General features: G+C 40.9%; 2 protein-coding genes and 2 pseudogenes across 2 annotated transcripts; 3 read left to right on the top strand and 1 right to left on the bottom strand.

Annotated features, from left to right (window-relative positions):
• Positions 1-2,231: 2,231 nt before the first annotated feature.
• Positions 2,232-3,233, top strand: LOC149104425 (uncharacterized). Its single transcript, XM_089272227.1, has one exon. The coding sequence runs from the start codon at positions 2,232-2,234 to the stop codon at positions 3,231-3,233; it is 1,002 nt and encodes a 333-aa protein (XP_089128353.1).
• LOC149104424 (uncharacterized) lies at positions 3,233-7,468 on the top strand. The gene is made up of 3 exons (XM_089272226.1): positions 3,233-3,499; positions 3,828-4,089; positions 6,397-7,468. Exons 1-3 carry the CDS (start codon positions 3,233-3,235, stop codon positions 7,374-7,376), a joined length of 1,509 nt encoding a protein of 502 aa, XP_089128352.1. The 3' UTR covers positions 7,377-7,468.
• Positions 7,469-11,686: 4,218 nt separating this feature from the next.
• On the top strand, positions 11,687-13,089 carry LOC149104423 (uncharacterized; annotated as a pseudogene).
• Positions 13,090-15,909: 2,820 nt separating this feature from the next.
• LOC149104422 (uncharacterized) lies at positions 15,910-17,793 on the bottom strand (annotated as a pseudogene).
• Between the last annotated feature and the right edge of the window lie 203 nt (positions 17,794-17,996).

Raw genomic sequence — 17,996 nt, 5'->3', positions numbered from 1 at the left:
TAAAATCTTTGCAGCTTTACAAAGATATATGCAGCAAAATAAGTTTAGGTCTTTTGAAGTGTATTGTATAATCTTGAGCGCTCACTTTGTCAAAAAAAAAGTCACTTTGAAATCAATCATTTACTATTCGGCATCCCGGGTTTTTTTAGGACGCATGTGTCTACTACCCAAATTGAGTCATTTGCTCTGCGTCATCGGTTGAAAAATTGGACGATGGAGAGAAATTGCTCGTTTCAGCGGCTAGTTGGTGGTCAATGCGGTCAAGACCCTCGAAGCAGTAAAGTCCAAGATTTAGCTCCCTTGCTAACTTGTAACAAAGATATATCACACCACAATAGCTCTGTCTTATAGACTTTCTTCTTAGAATCCGTCTCACTAAGATACTGCAGCGGATTTATATTAGTTTGCGCTTTCCAGGAAATTTGTTTTCCGGCTTGCACCCGCGCAATTTTGTTTCAAAACCTTCCAGTCTCCAAATAGACCCTTTTTCCGTTTTTCTGGGAGCCATCTCTGATTGTAACGCGGGATTCCCGCAATGGTGCGCTCTGGCGCAAACACTGCAACATCAACAAGAAAAAGAAATTGTTTACATGGGAAAACTTCTTTCTCCCTCCCCTGTCAGAAAAAAAATTAATCACCTGGTACGGAAGTGACGAAGGAAAGATTGCGTTACGTTCACTAGACCGAGATTTACGTCTTGCGCTTAGGAATTTTTTTTATTATACAAGAAACTAAATGAATATCAAGAGGTTGCTCACTAAGAGGTAGATATTGCAACATATGGATTGATTTTCCGGAAAAGTGTTACACAAGCTTAGCCTGGAACCGGCGTACACGCTCGATGTCAAGATATGACCCTAAATTATAAAGCGCGGCAACAAGAAAGCAATGGAAAAATTAACTGAGAGCATCAAAATTATTTGCCTTCAAACACCCATTTGGAAGGAAAGCTGTCATCGAAGTATTATCTCAGGTTCACTGGGTAGTTTTAATAGGAAATGGCAGGGTTTTTCAATGGTTTGCTCAGAAAGCGATCTAAGGCTAGTCGGATTGTTTACATTTCCTGGCTAAACAAAATCTCTTCGAAAGGTCAAATTGGGTCAACTTGCATGGGGCCGCTTGCCTCAGAAATAACTTTTGCCAAGAAAAAAATAATATCACGTTCAAAAACAGCCCTTGTACTTGCTAGAATTGAATTTTGAAAGAATTCTACATAATACCGAGTATGTTTTGAGATGTTTGAAATCGGTATGGAATTTGTGATTTTGAAAGTCTAGAAATTTTGGTTCTCTTCGCTTGCTCTCCAGGAATTCGGAATTACATTTGTAAGTCTGAAATATCATTAAGGCAGCTTAGCAATATCTCCTAAATAAAATTATAAACTAAGGAAAACCATAAATTGCTATGCGCCCTCACGCGAGTTCGATTATCTGATCATGAAATTTGATCTCAATTCTGTGATTTTTCGGCTTCACGGGTTGTCGACGGTTTTTCGTAATTTTCTCAAAAATGTCAAAACTCTAGAACCTAAGACTTATATCACGATTCTTAGCATACCATAGGTTATCTCTGGACGAAATATCAAGGGGTCCATTTTTCCAACCCTGTGCCACATTTTTTTCAATCACACTCGGTCCCTATAGAGAGTCGCTCTTAGAGCCTCACTGCAATTGATACAGTTGTTGAAGAAAGACAACTTTCGCCTGACGAAATTCGTTTTCAACATCAAAGAGGTATTGGCTGCCATTCCAGCGGAGGAAAGAACTGTCAAGAATCTTGATCTTGATAAGCTCCCCATTGAAAGAGCACTTGGGCTGCAGTGGAACACTGAAACTGATTCATTTGAGGTAAAGGTATCGCTGCCACAGAAACAGTTGAATGAGGACACAAGGGGAAGATGTTTGTCAACGATAAGCTCCACCTTTGATCCACTCGGCATGTTTGGGCCAGTCCTGCTTCCCGCTAAAAGAGTGATGCAGAAGACTTGGCAGCTGAAGCTCCCTTGAGACGACAAGTTACCAGAGGACTTGTTGAAGGGCTGAAAGAAGTGGAAGGAAGAGTTGGTATTCCTTAGTCAAGTAAGTATCCCTCGCTGTTACTTTCCTGGTGGCTGTTCAACCAGCGTGTCATTTCAACTCCACCATTTCAGTGATGCATCAGAATATGGGTACGGAACTGTCTCATATTTGAGAAAAGAAGCTGAGGACGGGACCATGAGTTGTTTCTTTATCATGGCCAAGAGCCGCACCGCTCCTCTACAGTATGTCTCCGTGCCAAGGCTAGAGCTGCAGGCTGCCACAATTGCAGTACGTGCTCATGCAATGATCCTAAAGGAGATTGATTTGAATATTTCCTTGATATTCTTTTGGACAGATTCCAAGATCACTTTGCAGTACATCAACAATGAATTTCGTAGATTCAAGACATACGTTGCAAATCGAGTTTCTGAGATCAGGGATATGTCTAAGCCGAGTCAGTGGAGACACTGTCCAGGATCCCTTAACCCAGCAGATGGTGCATCTCGTGGGCTTTCGGCACACCAGCTTCTAAGCAGTGAGAGATGGTTTAGCGGTCCCGCATTTTTGTCAGAACCTGAGGAAGAATGGCCCCAGGCAGATTTTGGTGAACTACTAGAAGACGACTTGGAAGTCAAGAATGAGAAGGCCATATTCACCTTGACGGCTTTGGGCAAGTTGTATGAACTACTTGTGAGGTACTCTTCTTGGACAGTGCTGCAGAAGAAGGTAGCCTGGTTGTTGAAGTTCGAAGCATACCTGCAGCATCGTAGAGACAACAACATGGACGACAGTGTCAAGTACCTAACAACAGAGGATTTGGAGAGAGCAACCAGTGCCATAGTGAAGCTCGTGCAAAATGAAGTTTATCAAGAGGAAATTGGAGAGTTGAAAAAACGAGGGAACGTCAAGAGCTCGAGTGAAATTGTTAGGCTGCGGCCAGTGTTGGTAAATGGTATTTTGAGAGTTGGAGGCCGCATTTCTGAAGCACCCATTGCATTGGAAGCCAAGTTCCCTATGATTGTTCCCCCAAAACATCATGTGACTCAATTGTTGATCCAAGCATTTCACCAGAAGCTAGCTCATGCTGATCAGGATCACATATTGGCACAGTTAAGGGAACAGTTTTGGATACCCAAAGAAGGTTTGCCGTGCGCAAGGTTGTACGATCATGCCTTACGTGCAAGAAACAGAGGGCAGTTAGGATGGAGCAAATGATGGCCACCTTACCTGCATTTCGTATCACAGCCTATGAGCCATGCTTCACGTATACTGGAGTCGACTACTTTGGCCCACTAAATGTCAAGAGGGGAAGATCAGTGGTCAAGAGATGGGGCGCCATATTTACTTGTTTGAACTCTAGAGCAGTTTACCTGGAGGTGGCTACTTCCCTGGAAACAGATTGCTTCATTGATGTTTTCAGAAGATTTATCAATCGAGGAGGTCCACCCAAGTGTATTTATTCTGACAACGGGTCTAACTTCGTTGGTGCTGAAAAAGAGATCACAACAAATTAACCGCCATTGAAGACTGGAATCAGAAACAAATCCAAGACGAACTGCTCCAGAAGGGATGTCAGTGGATGTTCCAACCGCCAAGGGCTTCACGCGCCAGTGGGGTCTGGGAAAGACTGATACGCAGCACCCGTACAGCCCTGAAGACTATTCTTGGGAAAGGCTTCGTTGACGAAGAGATGTTAACAACGGTCCTTACCGAGGTTGAGTCGATTTTAAATTCCAGGCCGCTTGCTCCTGCTTCTGAAGATCCAAACGATTGTGAACCTTTAACCCCCCCAACCACCTGTTGCTGCAGAGACCTGTCCACACCTTGCCGCCGGGATCCTTTGTGAAAGAAGATATCTTTGTTAGAAAGAAGTGGCGACAGACGCAGATTTTGGCTGACCATTTCTGGAAGAGATGGTTGAAAGAGTATGTTCCAGCGTTACAGGAGAGACAGAAATGGCGCAGACCCCGCCGAAACGCAGAAGTTGGAGATCTTGTGCTTCTTGTAGATGAACCGTTGCCAAGAGGGCAGTGGCGCATGGGCCAAGTCGTCAAAGTAGTTCGCGGAAGAGGTGGGTTTGTGCGAACTGTGGAAGTCAAAACCGGAGCTTCGACATCATTGGTGCGACCCATACAGAAACTTTGCTTATTGAAAGAATCGAGAAATCCCAGCCGTGATTGAGACACCGTGAACAAGGACATTGACATTGATATTGACGCTTGTTATTTAAATATGTTGGATATGGGAACCCATGTTTAGTATTGTGATGCTCCACTAAAGTTGTGCATGGGGTGGGGTGTTGCTGGGTTCCCTGTATTGTTCATGTATTTTTCCCGCCGTTTAGTTCCCGCGTTTAAGTCACGTGATCTTTTCGAGTGTGCATGTAATGGCAAACGTCGGCAAACGTTGTAGTTGTGTATGCGATTCACTCGACGTAACGACAGATACAGATATAAGACAGATAAAGACGCGGACGATTGATGGAATTATGTACAAGCAAACAGGAGCGTCTTATTGGAGTGTTAGTCGAATTAAAGTCAGTGAACTGGAGTGAATCTTGCCTATTGAAATCGAGGGAAAGGGAAATTGGCCCTTACACAGATAGAGACAGAGGATTACGCGACACTTATTTCTCTTTCGATTTAGACAAAAGTCGAAGATTAATCCTTTAGAATTACATAGCAAAATTGTTAGACTCACAGAGTTTTTCGAAGGTTTCCAATCAGTAGTGCGACAAACATTCTGTGCAATAGTGTCGAAAATATGACCGAGTAGCATTATCTGCGGACCGCTTAGGGAACACATCCTTTTCGCTTATCTGACGAATTTTACTGCAGACTTTGAGAAAAATTTACACTGGTTATTTGGAGTTACGACTTAAAACGTGTGACAATGTAAAATCGGTAATTGTATCAAATGTTTCCTTCCGTATTGCTTCCCGCAACGTCAAAAATACAGGTCCAAACAATTCTACGGTTTTCAATAGATCGAAGCCAGTGTTTTGGAGGTCATCAAGTCTCGAAAACTGCAACGCTTACGTCGCTCTTATAAACATGAACCATTCCAGAAAGTAAAACACAAACTGTATTTAATAGAACAACCATACCTTGACAAAATACTTTCTCGCTAAGGACGAATTAAACGGGCTATAAACGCGCCTGGGAATCTTGTGATTACCATCCAAAGCAGTCCTTGAGTTTTCTTTCCTGCTTTTCGTTTACCTGCTCCTCCACTTCGTATCTAAATTTTCAATCCTAATGTTCAAGCAGCTCGTCCGCAAGGAGGTCTTCCCGATCGTCGCTTGAAATATTGCAAATTGCTCTCAATTGCTCTTTTCTTTTTTAATTCAATTTTAATATTTTAATATTTTCTTAATTTTACTAAATCTTAGGTGAATACATTTTACTTTATATTTTAGTTTCCCCAATTAGTAGAACACTTGTGTTCAGCCATTAAGACTGAGACTTAAATAAAGTTTTCATTCAGTCATTCATTCATTCATCCATTCATTCATTCATTCATTCATTCATTCAAGCTCTAAGCAGTGAGTTCACTGTTGTCGAAAGTCCTCGATCGAAGTTTATTTCGGAGTCTTGCGAATCGAAACTTAACTCTGACTCCAGTGACGAAAAAAAAGAGTTTTTTAAACAAAACTTGGACGTTTTAGTCCAAAAATATATTGGAACGATTAGTTTTGTTTTCCATTTTCTCGAACACACGCAGAGAGCTGACTGAAGCGCCATTGTGCTTGGTTCCTTGGTAGACGTCATCAGCAACCGCCGTCCCAGACTCCCTAAGACGCGGTCGCGCAACGCTTCAAGTGCGACTTTGAAAGAACATAGAAAATCGAGGATTCAACCGAATTCAAAATTTTTTTCGCCCAAATACTTCGAATAACAAATGGGTTCGTTTTAGCGAATAAAATCTTTTAGGGTTAGGTGCACTTTAAGAGCCGTCGTTAGATGGTGTCTGCCGGGCCGCACTAGAGCCAGTTTGAGCCAACTTTGTTTGTATAAGTAATTAATCATAACAATTACAATTTCCTCAGATGTGATTGGTGCATAAACTGCTGTATTTTGCATTAATTAATCTGCTAAGTTGTAGTCGGACAGTGTAATCGGACAGCTGGCTGTAATCGGACACCAGTAATCGGACAGTTAAATAAACCAATCATTTTAAGTCCTGTCATCTACATCCACCAATCACCACATTGATTACAATCACTATAGCAACAAAAACTTACCCTTCACGGCTGGGGCTTTTAAAAAATGGCGGCATTTGTACTTTAGATAATGTCTCACGGGAGATATTTTCCCCAATGTGAATTTTGAGATATTTTCACATTTTCTACAGTAAAGTGACGAAAGTTTATCATCAGGATTGCCACCTTCCACAGATGATATACAAGAAACACAGCCCACGGTGACCACGGCATCGTTAATACCCTTGCAAATTCCACGAACGGAAACACTGCAAGTTGAGTCATCTGATAAACTACAACGGCAACGTTCAGTTCCAGATGAAAATGTTCTCTTGCCAACACCACTTGGACTTGAAGAGTCCCGTTTTCCAGTTGTGTCGAGCGAAGAAATAACGGAGATAAACGAGTCGGCTGCAAGCAAAAACACAAAGCGAACCACGCAAACATGGCTGACAGTATGGATGAAATGGTGTAAAGCGCGAAATATTGACGACGAGATTGAGAGTTTCACCCCACAAGCTCTGGACGAGATTTTGACAAAATTTTACGCTGAAGTGAGGAAAAGAGACGGCTCCGAATACGAACCGGACTCGGTTCGGGTGATGCAAGCATCCATCGACAGGTATCTTCGTCAAAAGAATTATCCAGATAGTATCATCAGCGGACGGCAGTTCAAAAAGTCTCAAGAGACTCTAAATTTAAAAGCAAAATCGCTCCGGTATCAAGGCAAGGGAAAACGACCCAACAGAGCTCAGCCTTACAGTCGAGTGGACGAAGAAATTTTCTGGACCGAGAGTAAATTAGGAAATCACAATGGTGTTGCCCTCACAAACGCCAACTTCAAAAATCTGTTGGAACACATCGTGTTCAGAGGCCGTCAGGACCACTACAATGCGTACGCGGAAGACTTCACCATTTTGCAAATGGCAGATGGAGACAAAGTGGTTCAGCTCGAAGAAAATCCAACCAAAACCAGGCAAGGCGGCTTGCGAAATAAAACCCGAAGCTCTCCCCAACAAATGTGGTGTACAGACGGCGGTGAAAGGGACCCCGTAAGACTCTTTGAAGAATGGTTAAAACATCGACCCGTAGCCATGGAGAATTCTGGACCTCTGTATTTGGCGATAATACCAAGACCCACCACCATTGTTTGGTAGATAGGGTCTAAAAGTACTCACGAGTGACCACGAGTGACCACGAGTGACCACGAATGACCACGAGTGACGACGAGTGAGATTGCAACAAAAAACGTCAGTGATGTTATTATGACGTCATTAAGAAGTCATTGTGAGGTCATATCATTAAATAATGTCCTTAACTAGGCTATTTCCTGGTGTAGTAATCAAAGATTAGAGCAGTGGCCATGCTTCACAATTTGATTTTTTTTTTCCTTTTCAAATATTAGCTGCTTTTTTTTATTTGTGCAAGGGAAGAAAAATTCGCCCGATTTTACTAAAAACTACGCGCGGACTTTTCATGCTTCGTTTGATCGAATAACAGATAAACCATTCTGGCCGGAAAATACGACCTTTGGGCAACCTACAAAACTAGGTGGAAAATCTCGAACAGACTGGACTAGGATTGCGTTACACCGCGTGAACGTAACTAGTGATCACTAGTGTAACTAGAACATGTCCGATAATTTTTAATGACGACTCAAGATAAAGGAGGTGTCTCCTCTATGTCCTTCCCTCCCCCTCCCCTTCCCCCCCCCCCCCCCCGAGATGTTTAAAATCGTGGTATGTGGACTATAGATTTCAGATTGCATGCCATAAAATGAAAGAGAAACCCAAAATTTGAAAATAAATTGAAAACAAATTGAAACATAAATTTTGCGAGTTGCAGCTAGGCAAATGGCCACGATTTGTTGTCAGAAAACTAACTTACCCCCGATTTGTACAGCTTACCAAAACGCCGTGATTTTTAGTCAGAATGGTTTATTCGACGCTCCAAGGTTAACATTTTTCAATTGTGAAAACAAGACGTAAACTCGTGCAATTTAAACAAATACAAACGCAGGGTAAAAATGTTTGGCGACGCGCTGTCTGGTGGATCGGCTGGCCGAAATCGCAAAACTTGGGGCGTTTTCCATTTACAAAAAATTTCGGAAAATTTCTATTGGGAGTTTCCGTTTGGGAAAAGCGCGTTCCATTTGTCACAAGTCCCATTCGTTCACAGGCCCCTCTCTGTCGCTTCTCTGAATCCCCTGCGAATATTCAAAATGGAGGCCTTAGTAAACTGTTCTGTTATTTTCTCGAACACGTCTTTCTTCGTCGCTTTCCCGCCAAACAAATGCTTATTAACGGCATATGTGGCTATGAGAAGTCTGACATCTGCATCCTCCCATCTTTCTAGGTTTACAGTGGCAGAAACTTCACCTGTGAACGAAGAATTGCAAAAGAACTCCTCAGAGCTGTTCATGCAACATTTTACGCGGGAAACGTGCACCGGCAAAAAAAGCTTCCAACAAGCAGGAATTTCTACCTACCACTTTTATATGCAGTACCTTCGTGCTGCTATAAATTTTCTAGATCTGGCGCTAGAACGTGGCAGGCAGAGCACTCGTAGTAGCCCTGAAAGTTTGTTTGCAAAAAGCTTCGAGAAAACTGACCCTGATCAGCCGCCATTTTTGTCAAAACACGAGGGAGCCCAGGGAGGCCTAGCCGCTTAAAAGACCGCGAAAGGCATGGAACTGGTGATAAAGACGAGAAATCTGTAAATGGAACACAAATTTTCCATTGGGAAGTTTCCACCGGGAAAACGGGACTACCTTTTCAGGAATTCCGTTTATTCCGGAAAATTTCTAGTGGAACGAACCATAAAGTCGTGTTCCATTTACATCCCAACCGGAATTTTCGGAATTTTTCGGTAAATGGAAAACGCTCTTTATTTTCTCAAGAAATATTTATTATAAGTTTTGGCGTTCTTAAATTGAACGTTCACTTGCCGAAACAAATCTTAAAGAAATGCTTTTACTGAAAGTTTATAGTTCCCTACAAAGCTTATAGTTTGACAAGTTTAATTCATTCATTAGTAGTTCAACCACACGTGCAGATCGTTATCTGTTATTCGATCAAACAAAACTGACAAAGTCCGCGAGTGAAGTTTTGAGCCCTTATACTACGTTTAATAAGATCGCTCGGATTTTCTTACCTTTCACAACTGAAAAAAGATCACAAATGAAGCATGAAAAACCAGAAGGTCAACAGCCAATATTTGGAAAGAAAAAAAATCGAACTGTGAACGCACAGGCAGTGTTCTCGACACTATTAAATAGCGTAAGTTTGGTCATTGGTAAGGTCATTATTTGATGAAATGACCTCACAATGACTTCTTAATGACGTCATGATAATTTTTTGACTTAATCTAAACCGTGGTCACTCGTGGTCACTCGTGGTCATTCGTGGTCACTCGTGGTCATTCCTGGTCACTCGTGGTCATTCCTGGTCACTCGTGGTCACTCGTAAGTACTTTTAGATCCTATCGTTTTAACTTGAACACAACTTCGCTTTGCCTCGATTTTTCCTTCGGCTGACTGTTTTACGCCTGGTTGATTATTTGATCGATTGACGTTTACTAAATATATCATTTGTTACTAAGTAACCGATTCGAATGAGTGATTTCTTCGTGGCTTATCTCCGGTGACAGTTTTCATAGAAACTCAAGCTATTTTCCGTATATTTTTCGGAAATTGTAATCATCATATTTTAAGAATTGCTATTAAAAGCTTTTTTCAAGTAAAACTTTTTGTTTTTCGGAAATTGTAATTGTTATGATTAATTGGTAACAGGACATCGTGTCGCCCAATTCTGTCTGTAATCATACTCGTGATTAGCAAAGCGGACTCCCGCTTCGCGGTCGTCCGATTTTGTTAATCACTCGTATGATTACAGACCGAATTGGACTCCACTCAGTCCTATTACCATTAATATATAGATTTAGGCCAGCCTAAAAGCGTAGCTCCTGTTCCGGGTTGTTCAGAACCCCACAAGCTAACCCAGGAAAAGGTAGAATTTTGATTTGAGTTTTCAACTTTGCAGTGAGGTTTTCTGTATATTGTTTGGCCTTCTCTTTTGAGTTTTAATAATCACCATATACACAAAACAAAGCAGAAAAAAACATTTGTATAGAAGAAAAAGTTATAATTCGGTTAACTTTTAATCCTGGGTTAGCGTTAACCACCTTCCGAACAATCCTGCCCTGTTTTCAACAAGTTAAGCTGACATGAGCCCGCAATCCAATCAAAAATCAGCACTTGGTCAGCGGTCAACTTCAAAAATCGCGTGACCTCGATGAGCTGTAAACTTGAGCCCGCGATATGGTCACATGATACCTGGATCCGGCTACCGGCATCAATTTAGTGGCGAAGAGATGGTGGCAAAACAATCTCCGTCCCTTGAAAGCATGGAAGCAAGACAGTCTCCTTCGCTCGCTTCGATTCCAAGTGTGGAAAGCAGAAAGTAGAAGCAACCTTGGACCTTTTTCAAGGCAGAAAGGCTAAATTTTAATGATTATTTGTTACTGTTTGGTCTCTTCAGTTCCATTCCTCTCACATGGAAAAAGCTCATCAACTCCAAAGACAACACTTCAGCTGACACTTCAGCTGACACTTCAGCTAACACTTCAGCTGACTCTCGAAATATCATGCTCAGCTACACTCTTTACTTAAAATACAGTACTCTTCCTCTTGATTCAATCACCTCCTCGAAATTGTATTGGAAACTTATAGAAATTATTCAGGTCTATCCTTCAGCACGGCGTAAATTTAGTACCTTGTTTCAGAATAGTGGTGATCTTAATTGGGAAGTGATCTATCAAATTCCTCATGTTGTCACGCTTGACACTAAAACAAGAGTTTTTCAGTATAAATTACTAAATCGAATAATTTATACCAACAAATCCTTATACAAAATGAAAATGATTGATTCACCCCTCTGCACTTTTTGCAAAATTTCAGATGAATCTCTCGAGCATCTTTTTTGTAGGTGTGATTTCATTGTAGCATTCTGGATGTCTGTTGTTCTTTGGCTTAAATCCTTGCACGTTGCTATCGATTCCCTAAACGATTGTGACATAATTTTTGGATTGACGCAAAAAAGGTCTCATTGGTTGCTTTTAAATCATATTATCATTGCTGGAAAGCTAGTTATTTACCACAGTCGTCTGAAGAATATTTTACCATCATTGCGTCATCTTATGATAAAATTAGATCACATAGAATCCATTGAACGATCTATAGCCATAGAGAGCAACCGACTTAAAATCCACGAAGGAAAGTGGAAGCTTCTCATTAATTAGAGACACTTATTTGTATATTTTTTATTGAATATTTATTGTAGAGACACTTTTTTCTGTATTGTTAGAAAACTTATGTAGTGTTGTAAGCGTTGTAAACCTTATTGATTTATTTCCGTTTCGGGTGTTAAGTATAAGTAGTGTGAAGTAGTGTGAAGTAGTGTAGTATACAATGTGGATGTAAAAGTAGTATGTAAAGTAATTAAGTAAATTACTATGTAGTGTAGAAGTGTGTGGTAGTGTAATATACAATGTAGGTGTAACTTAAGGTCATTCCGCTGAAATAGAACCTGCACTGAGATTTTTGAGAAACTTTGCCTATCGATTGTTTACATTATAGGAACTTAAATTTTGTAACAAAAATGAGGGGTACCCGTGTTCGTTTAGGAGCAAAAGCACCTTGTTTATACCCATATAAATCCTTATAAGAGCACCATGATTGTAGTTACGATTGCTTGCTAAATTCACGTTTCCGACGATCGCTTTTTGTTCTTCACTAAGAATTGGTCCATATTTATTTTACACAGAGAAATTTATTAGTCAATTCAAAACAACAGAAAAAAATCATAGGTCACCATACTCGTTTGCGAGAAAATGACGATTTGCCTCTATGGCGAGGTCCAGCTGTAAAGAAAAACCGCCATTTTTTTAATGCGCGCGCGCTAATCACGCGTGAAATTATGCGCAGGAGGGATGCGCAATGCAATACTGCGGAATGACCTTAATGAATGTAATATAATTATAAAAACAAATAAATTTAAAAAAAGGAAAAAAAAGGAAAGTAGAAGCAACAACGCAAATGACAACAAAGGAAAAAAGAAAGTAAAGTACGAGACTTGGTCTCAAGCAGAGCAACAACTGCTAGTCCAATTATGGGCTGAAAACCACGAATTGCTAGAAAGCAGAGAGAAGCCAGAACCGCGTGGAGGAAAATCTAGGAGGAGTTGAACTCTCGTCTAAAGTCCAACAAGACCGTGGAAAAGTGTATGAAGAAAATTAAATACCTAATTGAGAAATATAAAGAGGCAAAGGAGTGGAACCGGAAACAGACTGGGGGCACAAGGAGACAAAGCATATTTTACAACGAGATCGACGCTATCTTAGCTTATCTTGGGGTATCGAGATATCGTTACATTACGAAACGTGTCCGAAGCAGGGGCCTGTTTCTCGAAAGACCCGGTAAATTATCGGGCCCCGTTAACCGGCCCGGTAAGTTATAGGGCCCGGTATTTACGGGAACTTTCGAGAACCAGGCCCCAGGGACCAGTGGAAGTTCAAGTCCACTGAACACATCAAACAGCAGCAGTGTTGACCCCCGATAGGAACCGATAGGAGGAAACAGTCTAAACAGTCGAGGAAAAGGAATCGTGCAGCCATCGAAGAAGGCGAAGAGGAGGAAATAAGAGAATTGCGTGAAAGTATGGACGCCTTCAAAAAATGCGGAGAAAATTTAAGTAACTCTATGGAAACCTTCTCAGAAACCCAAAACAACAGATGGCCATGATGGGTCAATTCTCACCTGGGGCTATGACCCAGTTTATGAGCAAGAACACTGAATCGTCTTCTTCCAAATGAACGGTTAAATACGTTTTACATTACCACATTCTTCTAGCCAGAAACTGACTGTGTTTGAAATGTTCCTGTTCGATAACATAACATTTATTTTAAGCAATTTTAGATAATTTTACGATGTATGTATAATATTTCGTGACCTAGTGCATGTAACGCAATTTACAAGTTATGTCTATATTGTAGCACAATATGATAAAAGTTCAATTGACCGTGTTTGAAATGTTCCTGTTCGATAACATAACAGTTATTTTACGCAATTTCAGAAAATTTGACGACGTATATACAATACTGCGTGTCCCGCTGCATGTAACGCAATTCCAAGTTATGTTTATGTTGTAGCACAATGTGATAAAAGTTCAGCAAGCAAATTTAAATCATGATTACGATTTAACATTTGAAATCAAGAGATGTTAATGGTAAATGAAAAACTGAAACAATATAAGCATGGTAACGCGAAAGATATAATGTACTCAAGATTATGTAAAATAAAGTTAGAGAAATTCTTTGAGGATGTCTCTTATCTCTTCTCCATCCCTAAGCAGTGGCGAATCTAGGGGCGGGGTCGGAGGGGCCCGGGCCCCCCTTATTTTTGGTAAAAAAAGAAGAAATCACAGAGGGAAGAAAAGTCGGCAGGGCAAGCAAAACAAAACCGTCCCTCCCCCTCCCCCCCCCTCCCACCTCCCCCTTAGCTCAAGATCAGGATCAGCCACTGCTAACAACATCTTTGTTGTCGTCATCACGGCAGTAGTAATCTGGATTTCCATTATCATTTCAATCGTCCCCAGCAACAGCGATCGCGACAGGGAATTTAATGTCACTATCAAGGCGCTTTTGTAAAATTCTCCAGCGTGACTTAAGGCATCCAGAAGCGCACTGTCTTGACAGCTCATGTTTAATTGTATTTCGCTTCTGTCTCTCGGAACCTCTGGGAATGGCTCTTGTAGCCATGGAGATATCGGGTAAGCACTGTCACCTACTAAATATGGGCCAATCTCGTGGTGGTTAACATTGACGATGGGGCCAGTGAGAATGTCTCCTTGCTCAGCTTTTTGATATAAACTACTAATATGCGAGCGTCGTGCATACTTCCTGGATATCCAGCGGAAAAATCATCTAAAAAGAGAGCAAGTCCCCATCAGCTACTGCCTGAATGCCAAAGTCGTGATTTTCATAGCGACTAAAGTAATCGACTGCACTCTCTCGTGGTGCATTTATCGGTATATGGGTGCCATCGATCGCTCCAACAATATTTGGCAGTCGAGATAAGTCTTTAAATGTTCCTATAGAGGCTGTGGTTTCTGCCACTGTTTCTGGGAAATGAATACATTCATCTTTCAGTTCAAACAAAGCTGCCACAACGTCTTGGACGGCCTTGATTACGGTGGATTTGCCAACATTAAATACAGGTCCAATGATGACGAATGAATTGCCATGTGTAAGTTTATATATTCTTAGGGCTAAAGCCTTTTCCGGTGGAATACAGTCCCTCAACCACGGCGTTAGGATACCAACAAGGGCTTGAAAGGTCTCTCTCGTCATTCTCAGCTGGCGTCGAAAGTAATCTTCCGCAATGTTTCTATCGTAGAAATGTATTTCAAACCATGACTCTGCCGGACGCGGTAAAATCCACGACCAAGGACGGTTTCGTAAACGATGTCTATCCAAGCGAACCCTACGTCTTCTAATTGCAGACACTAACCGTTGAAAAGCCAGCTGACGGTGCACCAACAATACTAAAAACGTTGCGTTGTTTTGTTGAGAAAATAATCACATGTATATGACAATCCATTCTTGTACAATCAACGCGCAAGACGTTTTGTTGTCTGTATATCTTGTGACGTCTACGTCAATCAGCGAAGTTTTGGTTAAAACATGTTGGTCCAATGCGACCACCGCCAAAATTTGAAGCTTGCGAAATTTTTGCCAATTTTTTCCACACCAAAAATTGGAAATATTTGAATTTGCTCTACTGCGACCCGTTATAAGTATGAAATTCAATTTCAAGCCTAACTTTCTAAGTCTATTGTTTTCGACCATTGTAATCTTTGTGGCGGACAATTTTATCATGACCTACGTAGATAAACATACACAGTTAACTTTACAACTGAGTGATTTCCCAGTACGTAGCAAACCAAGCGTGTATAAAAACAAATAGTGTCCAACTAACACAGAGGGACCCCGTCTACAATATTTACATGGTCAGGCCTACCGTCCACACCAATCCGTCACAAAAACCTCCAAACCTTCCGATCCTCGAGTGAGTCTTGTTAGGTTCCTCAAAGAAGTTAGTGCTACTTCGCTCTTGTTAATCGTATTGAGACATGTACATAAATTAATGGCACTGTCACGGAATTTTGGAAATTAAGGAAGAATCTTGTAAGCATCGGAGTCTATCTGAGGAATAAAGAACATAGTGATACTCAATTTTTTGGTGCGGAGACGCGGAAATTAATTAAAAGAACTAGAAACGATCAAAATGTCAAGACAACATTCGATCGTCGCTAGCCCAAAGCTTAAGAAGAAAACTTGAGAGCGTTCGAACTATAGAGTAAAATAAAAAAATCGGTTCACGACCCTAAATAATCGTTGTTTCATTGTTTTGTTCCCTGTACTGAAAAGATATTTGAAATGTGACGCGCGTATGCAAAACCATAAAGATGAAGAAACTCATGAAAATTTACATTCTGTAAAATCATTATAAATATGTAAGAGGTGATCATGAATTGCATGAATTATCCGGGACTTTATTCTAACTTTTAAGACTACAGCGCATTGTAGAAATTGTTAAAATGTTTATTGTATGGAATATTGTCGAACCTCCATTAAGCAGCCATCCTCTGTTGAGCAGCCAGTTATCAAAGTCTTAGAATTGCTGTGAGTAAAATACTGTAAATAAAATCCCTATTAAACGCTTACTTCTATCAAGCGGCCGCGGCAACCTTTTGGCCGTCCTGTTCAGCGCTTTTTCATGTCGTTACTGCTATTAACCCGGGTATTAAGCAGACGCCCACAATTTAATATACGTAGTTTGGCCAAGTCGCAAACCAATTCAAAATGGATTCAAGTCAAGAATCATGGAAGAATATAGGAGATTTAAAGAATTTCGAATAAAATCGTAATAACTGGACTCTGAATTCGAACTAAAACCGAAATTTAAGGTTTAAAAAAACAACAAAGATAGGGCAAACTGAGACTTGGTAAATAGGAAACGCGCAAAATACTTGGTGTTGACAAATAAAACTATTTTGTGAGAGATTTTTGATCACTTGATTACAAACGTTGATTGAGTGGATTTCCAGTTCACATGAGCTCCACTGTTTTATGACTCGTATTGCCTAGATGGAATATTTGCAGATAATGTCAGCCTCCTTCGCAAGCCTTTCCACAGTTTCAAGGTCCCGCCATTTTATTTCACGCCCCTGCTTAATGTCAGTTCCAACTTGGTTATAATGACGCTCTAGATTCTTTAAGCAGTGGTTTCTCTCGCTTCCAGTACACAGAGATTCATGGCCCCGTTTGAGTTTCATAAGATCGTGATTAAAAAAAACCAGGTTACAGTAGTATCCGCTGAAAATGACCAAGTGGAGCAAATCGCCTGTTGTTTATCGGCTGCTCTTTGTGACGGACAGTAACTAACAAAAATGTTAGGAAAAAAAAATATTGTGTTTATCCGAAAAGTATGATCAATGCGCAAAGCTATTTGAGGCTAAGAGAGAATATCTTCTGTGTGTTGTGGTTAAATTTTGTGGCCGACTGAAAAACGTGTATTGTATGACTTCAGTTCACTGCTAATCTTTAGATTCCGGTCGTATCGATCTCTCTCGAAGAACCAAGCGTAACCTATCACAACGTTGACTGGAGATATTAGAAAGGCGCTATGGTGGGACTTCTTAGTAAAGGCTTCTTCAAAGTTACTTGTATTAAATCTCTTTAGAATGTACTCTCTGCAGTGCGTGAAAGTGTCGCGGTAAATATAGACAGGAAAATTCGACATGAAATCTGCCACCATCGGTAACCCAAGCGCCATTTTGGTAGTATGCGCCCATGTTCGCACACGGGGGATCTTCATGGAGCACTGAGAACCCAGGATGCGTATCCTTGAGCCGTTAAATATGGTTGCTTTTGTTACTAGTGTAGGAAATGTGACATCGCTATCCATCCGTGCTATAATGGGATCGTTTGTGTATAGATCAATAAAGAAACTGCTCCAAAGTCGGCGGTTGTAACCCGGGGATTTTTTGAAGCCGTAAAATTCAAAATACTTGCGTCTTTGGGTAACGACTCGAAGGCCACCTCAAGTTTGCGATCTGGAAAGTGCTGCTTGATTTGACTTGTTAAGTTTTTGGCAAAAATATGATCCTGCTCCGATTCTTCGTCAAGAACTACGACTGTCTTTCCAAACGATGCAGGCCAGAAGAGAACAGCAGTCCTGAAAAAATCACAGTAAAAACGAGCCCTGTGTTGTTTTAGTTTGCCCGCCATCCTCGCGAACAGCGTGATCGATGGAGTAGAATTTTCCATGGAAGTGTCATCACGATTTTGTCTTGCTTTGTCAGCGATGTTATATGACGGGGCTGCTACTTCGCTCTTGTTATTCATGTTGATACAGTTCCATAAAATGCCACTGAAGGTCATCAATAGGGCGACGAATTGAAACCTTCGCGTCAATGCAAAGCGATTCAAGGCCCAGAAAAATCTGTATTTCATTGCAGCCTTGTCTTTAATTATGATGAAAGCCTATGAAACGTTTCGCGTCTGCTAGAAAGATGAAGACGCTCATTTAAATAAATAAAATTCCCTTTTCTGCTTGTATGAATAATTAAGAGCCGTCGTCAGATGGTCTCTGAGTTTCAAATTCAAATTCAAGCCTAACTTTTGAAGTCTATTCTTTTTGACCATTGTAATCTTTG

The sequence above is a fragment of the Orbicella faveolata genome, unplaced genomic scaffold, assembly GCF_042242905.1.
Source record: "Orbicella faveolata isolate gen_17 unplaced genomic scaffold, um_ofav_v1 contig_34, whole genome shotgun sequence".
Classification (NCBI taxonomy): domain Eukaryota; kingdom Metazoa; phylum Cnidaria; class Anthozoa; order Scleractinia; family Merulinidae; genus Orbicella; species Orbicella faveolata.
This window is presented reverse-complemented; position numbering and strand designations above follow the sequence as displayed.

What these genes read in the sequence shown, in the direction of transcription:
- LOC149104425 (XM_089272227.1), top strand. Translation starts at nt 2,232, where the DNA reads ATGGCCAAGAGCCGCACCGCTCCTCTACAGTATGTCTCCGTGCCAAGG.
- LOC149104424 (XM_089272226.1), top strand. Translation starts at nt 3,233, where the DNA reads ATGGCCACCTTACCTGCATTTCGTATCACAGCCTATGAGCCATGCTTC. An exon ending in CTGACAACGGGTCTAACTTC is followed by an intron (nt 3,500 to 3,827) that starts GTTGGTGCTGAA and finishes CTGTTGCTGCAG; the next exon opens with AGACCTGTCCACACCTTGCC. An exon ending in CAAAGTAGTTCGCGGAAGAG is followed by an intron (nt 4,090 to 6,396) that starts GTGGGTTTGTGC and finishes GTTTATCATCAG; the next exon opens with GATTGCCACCTTCCACAGAT.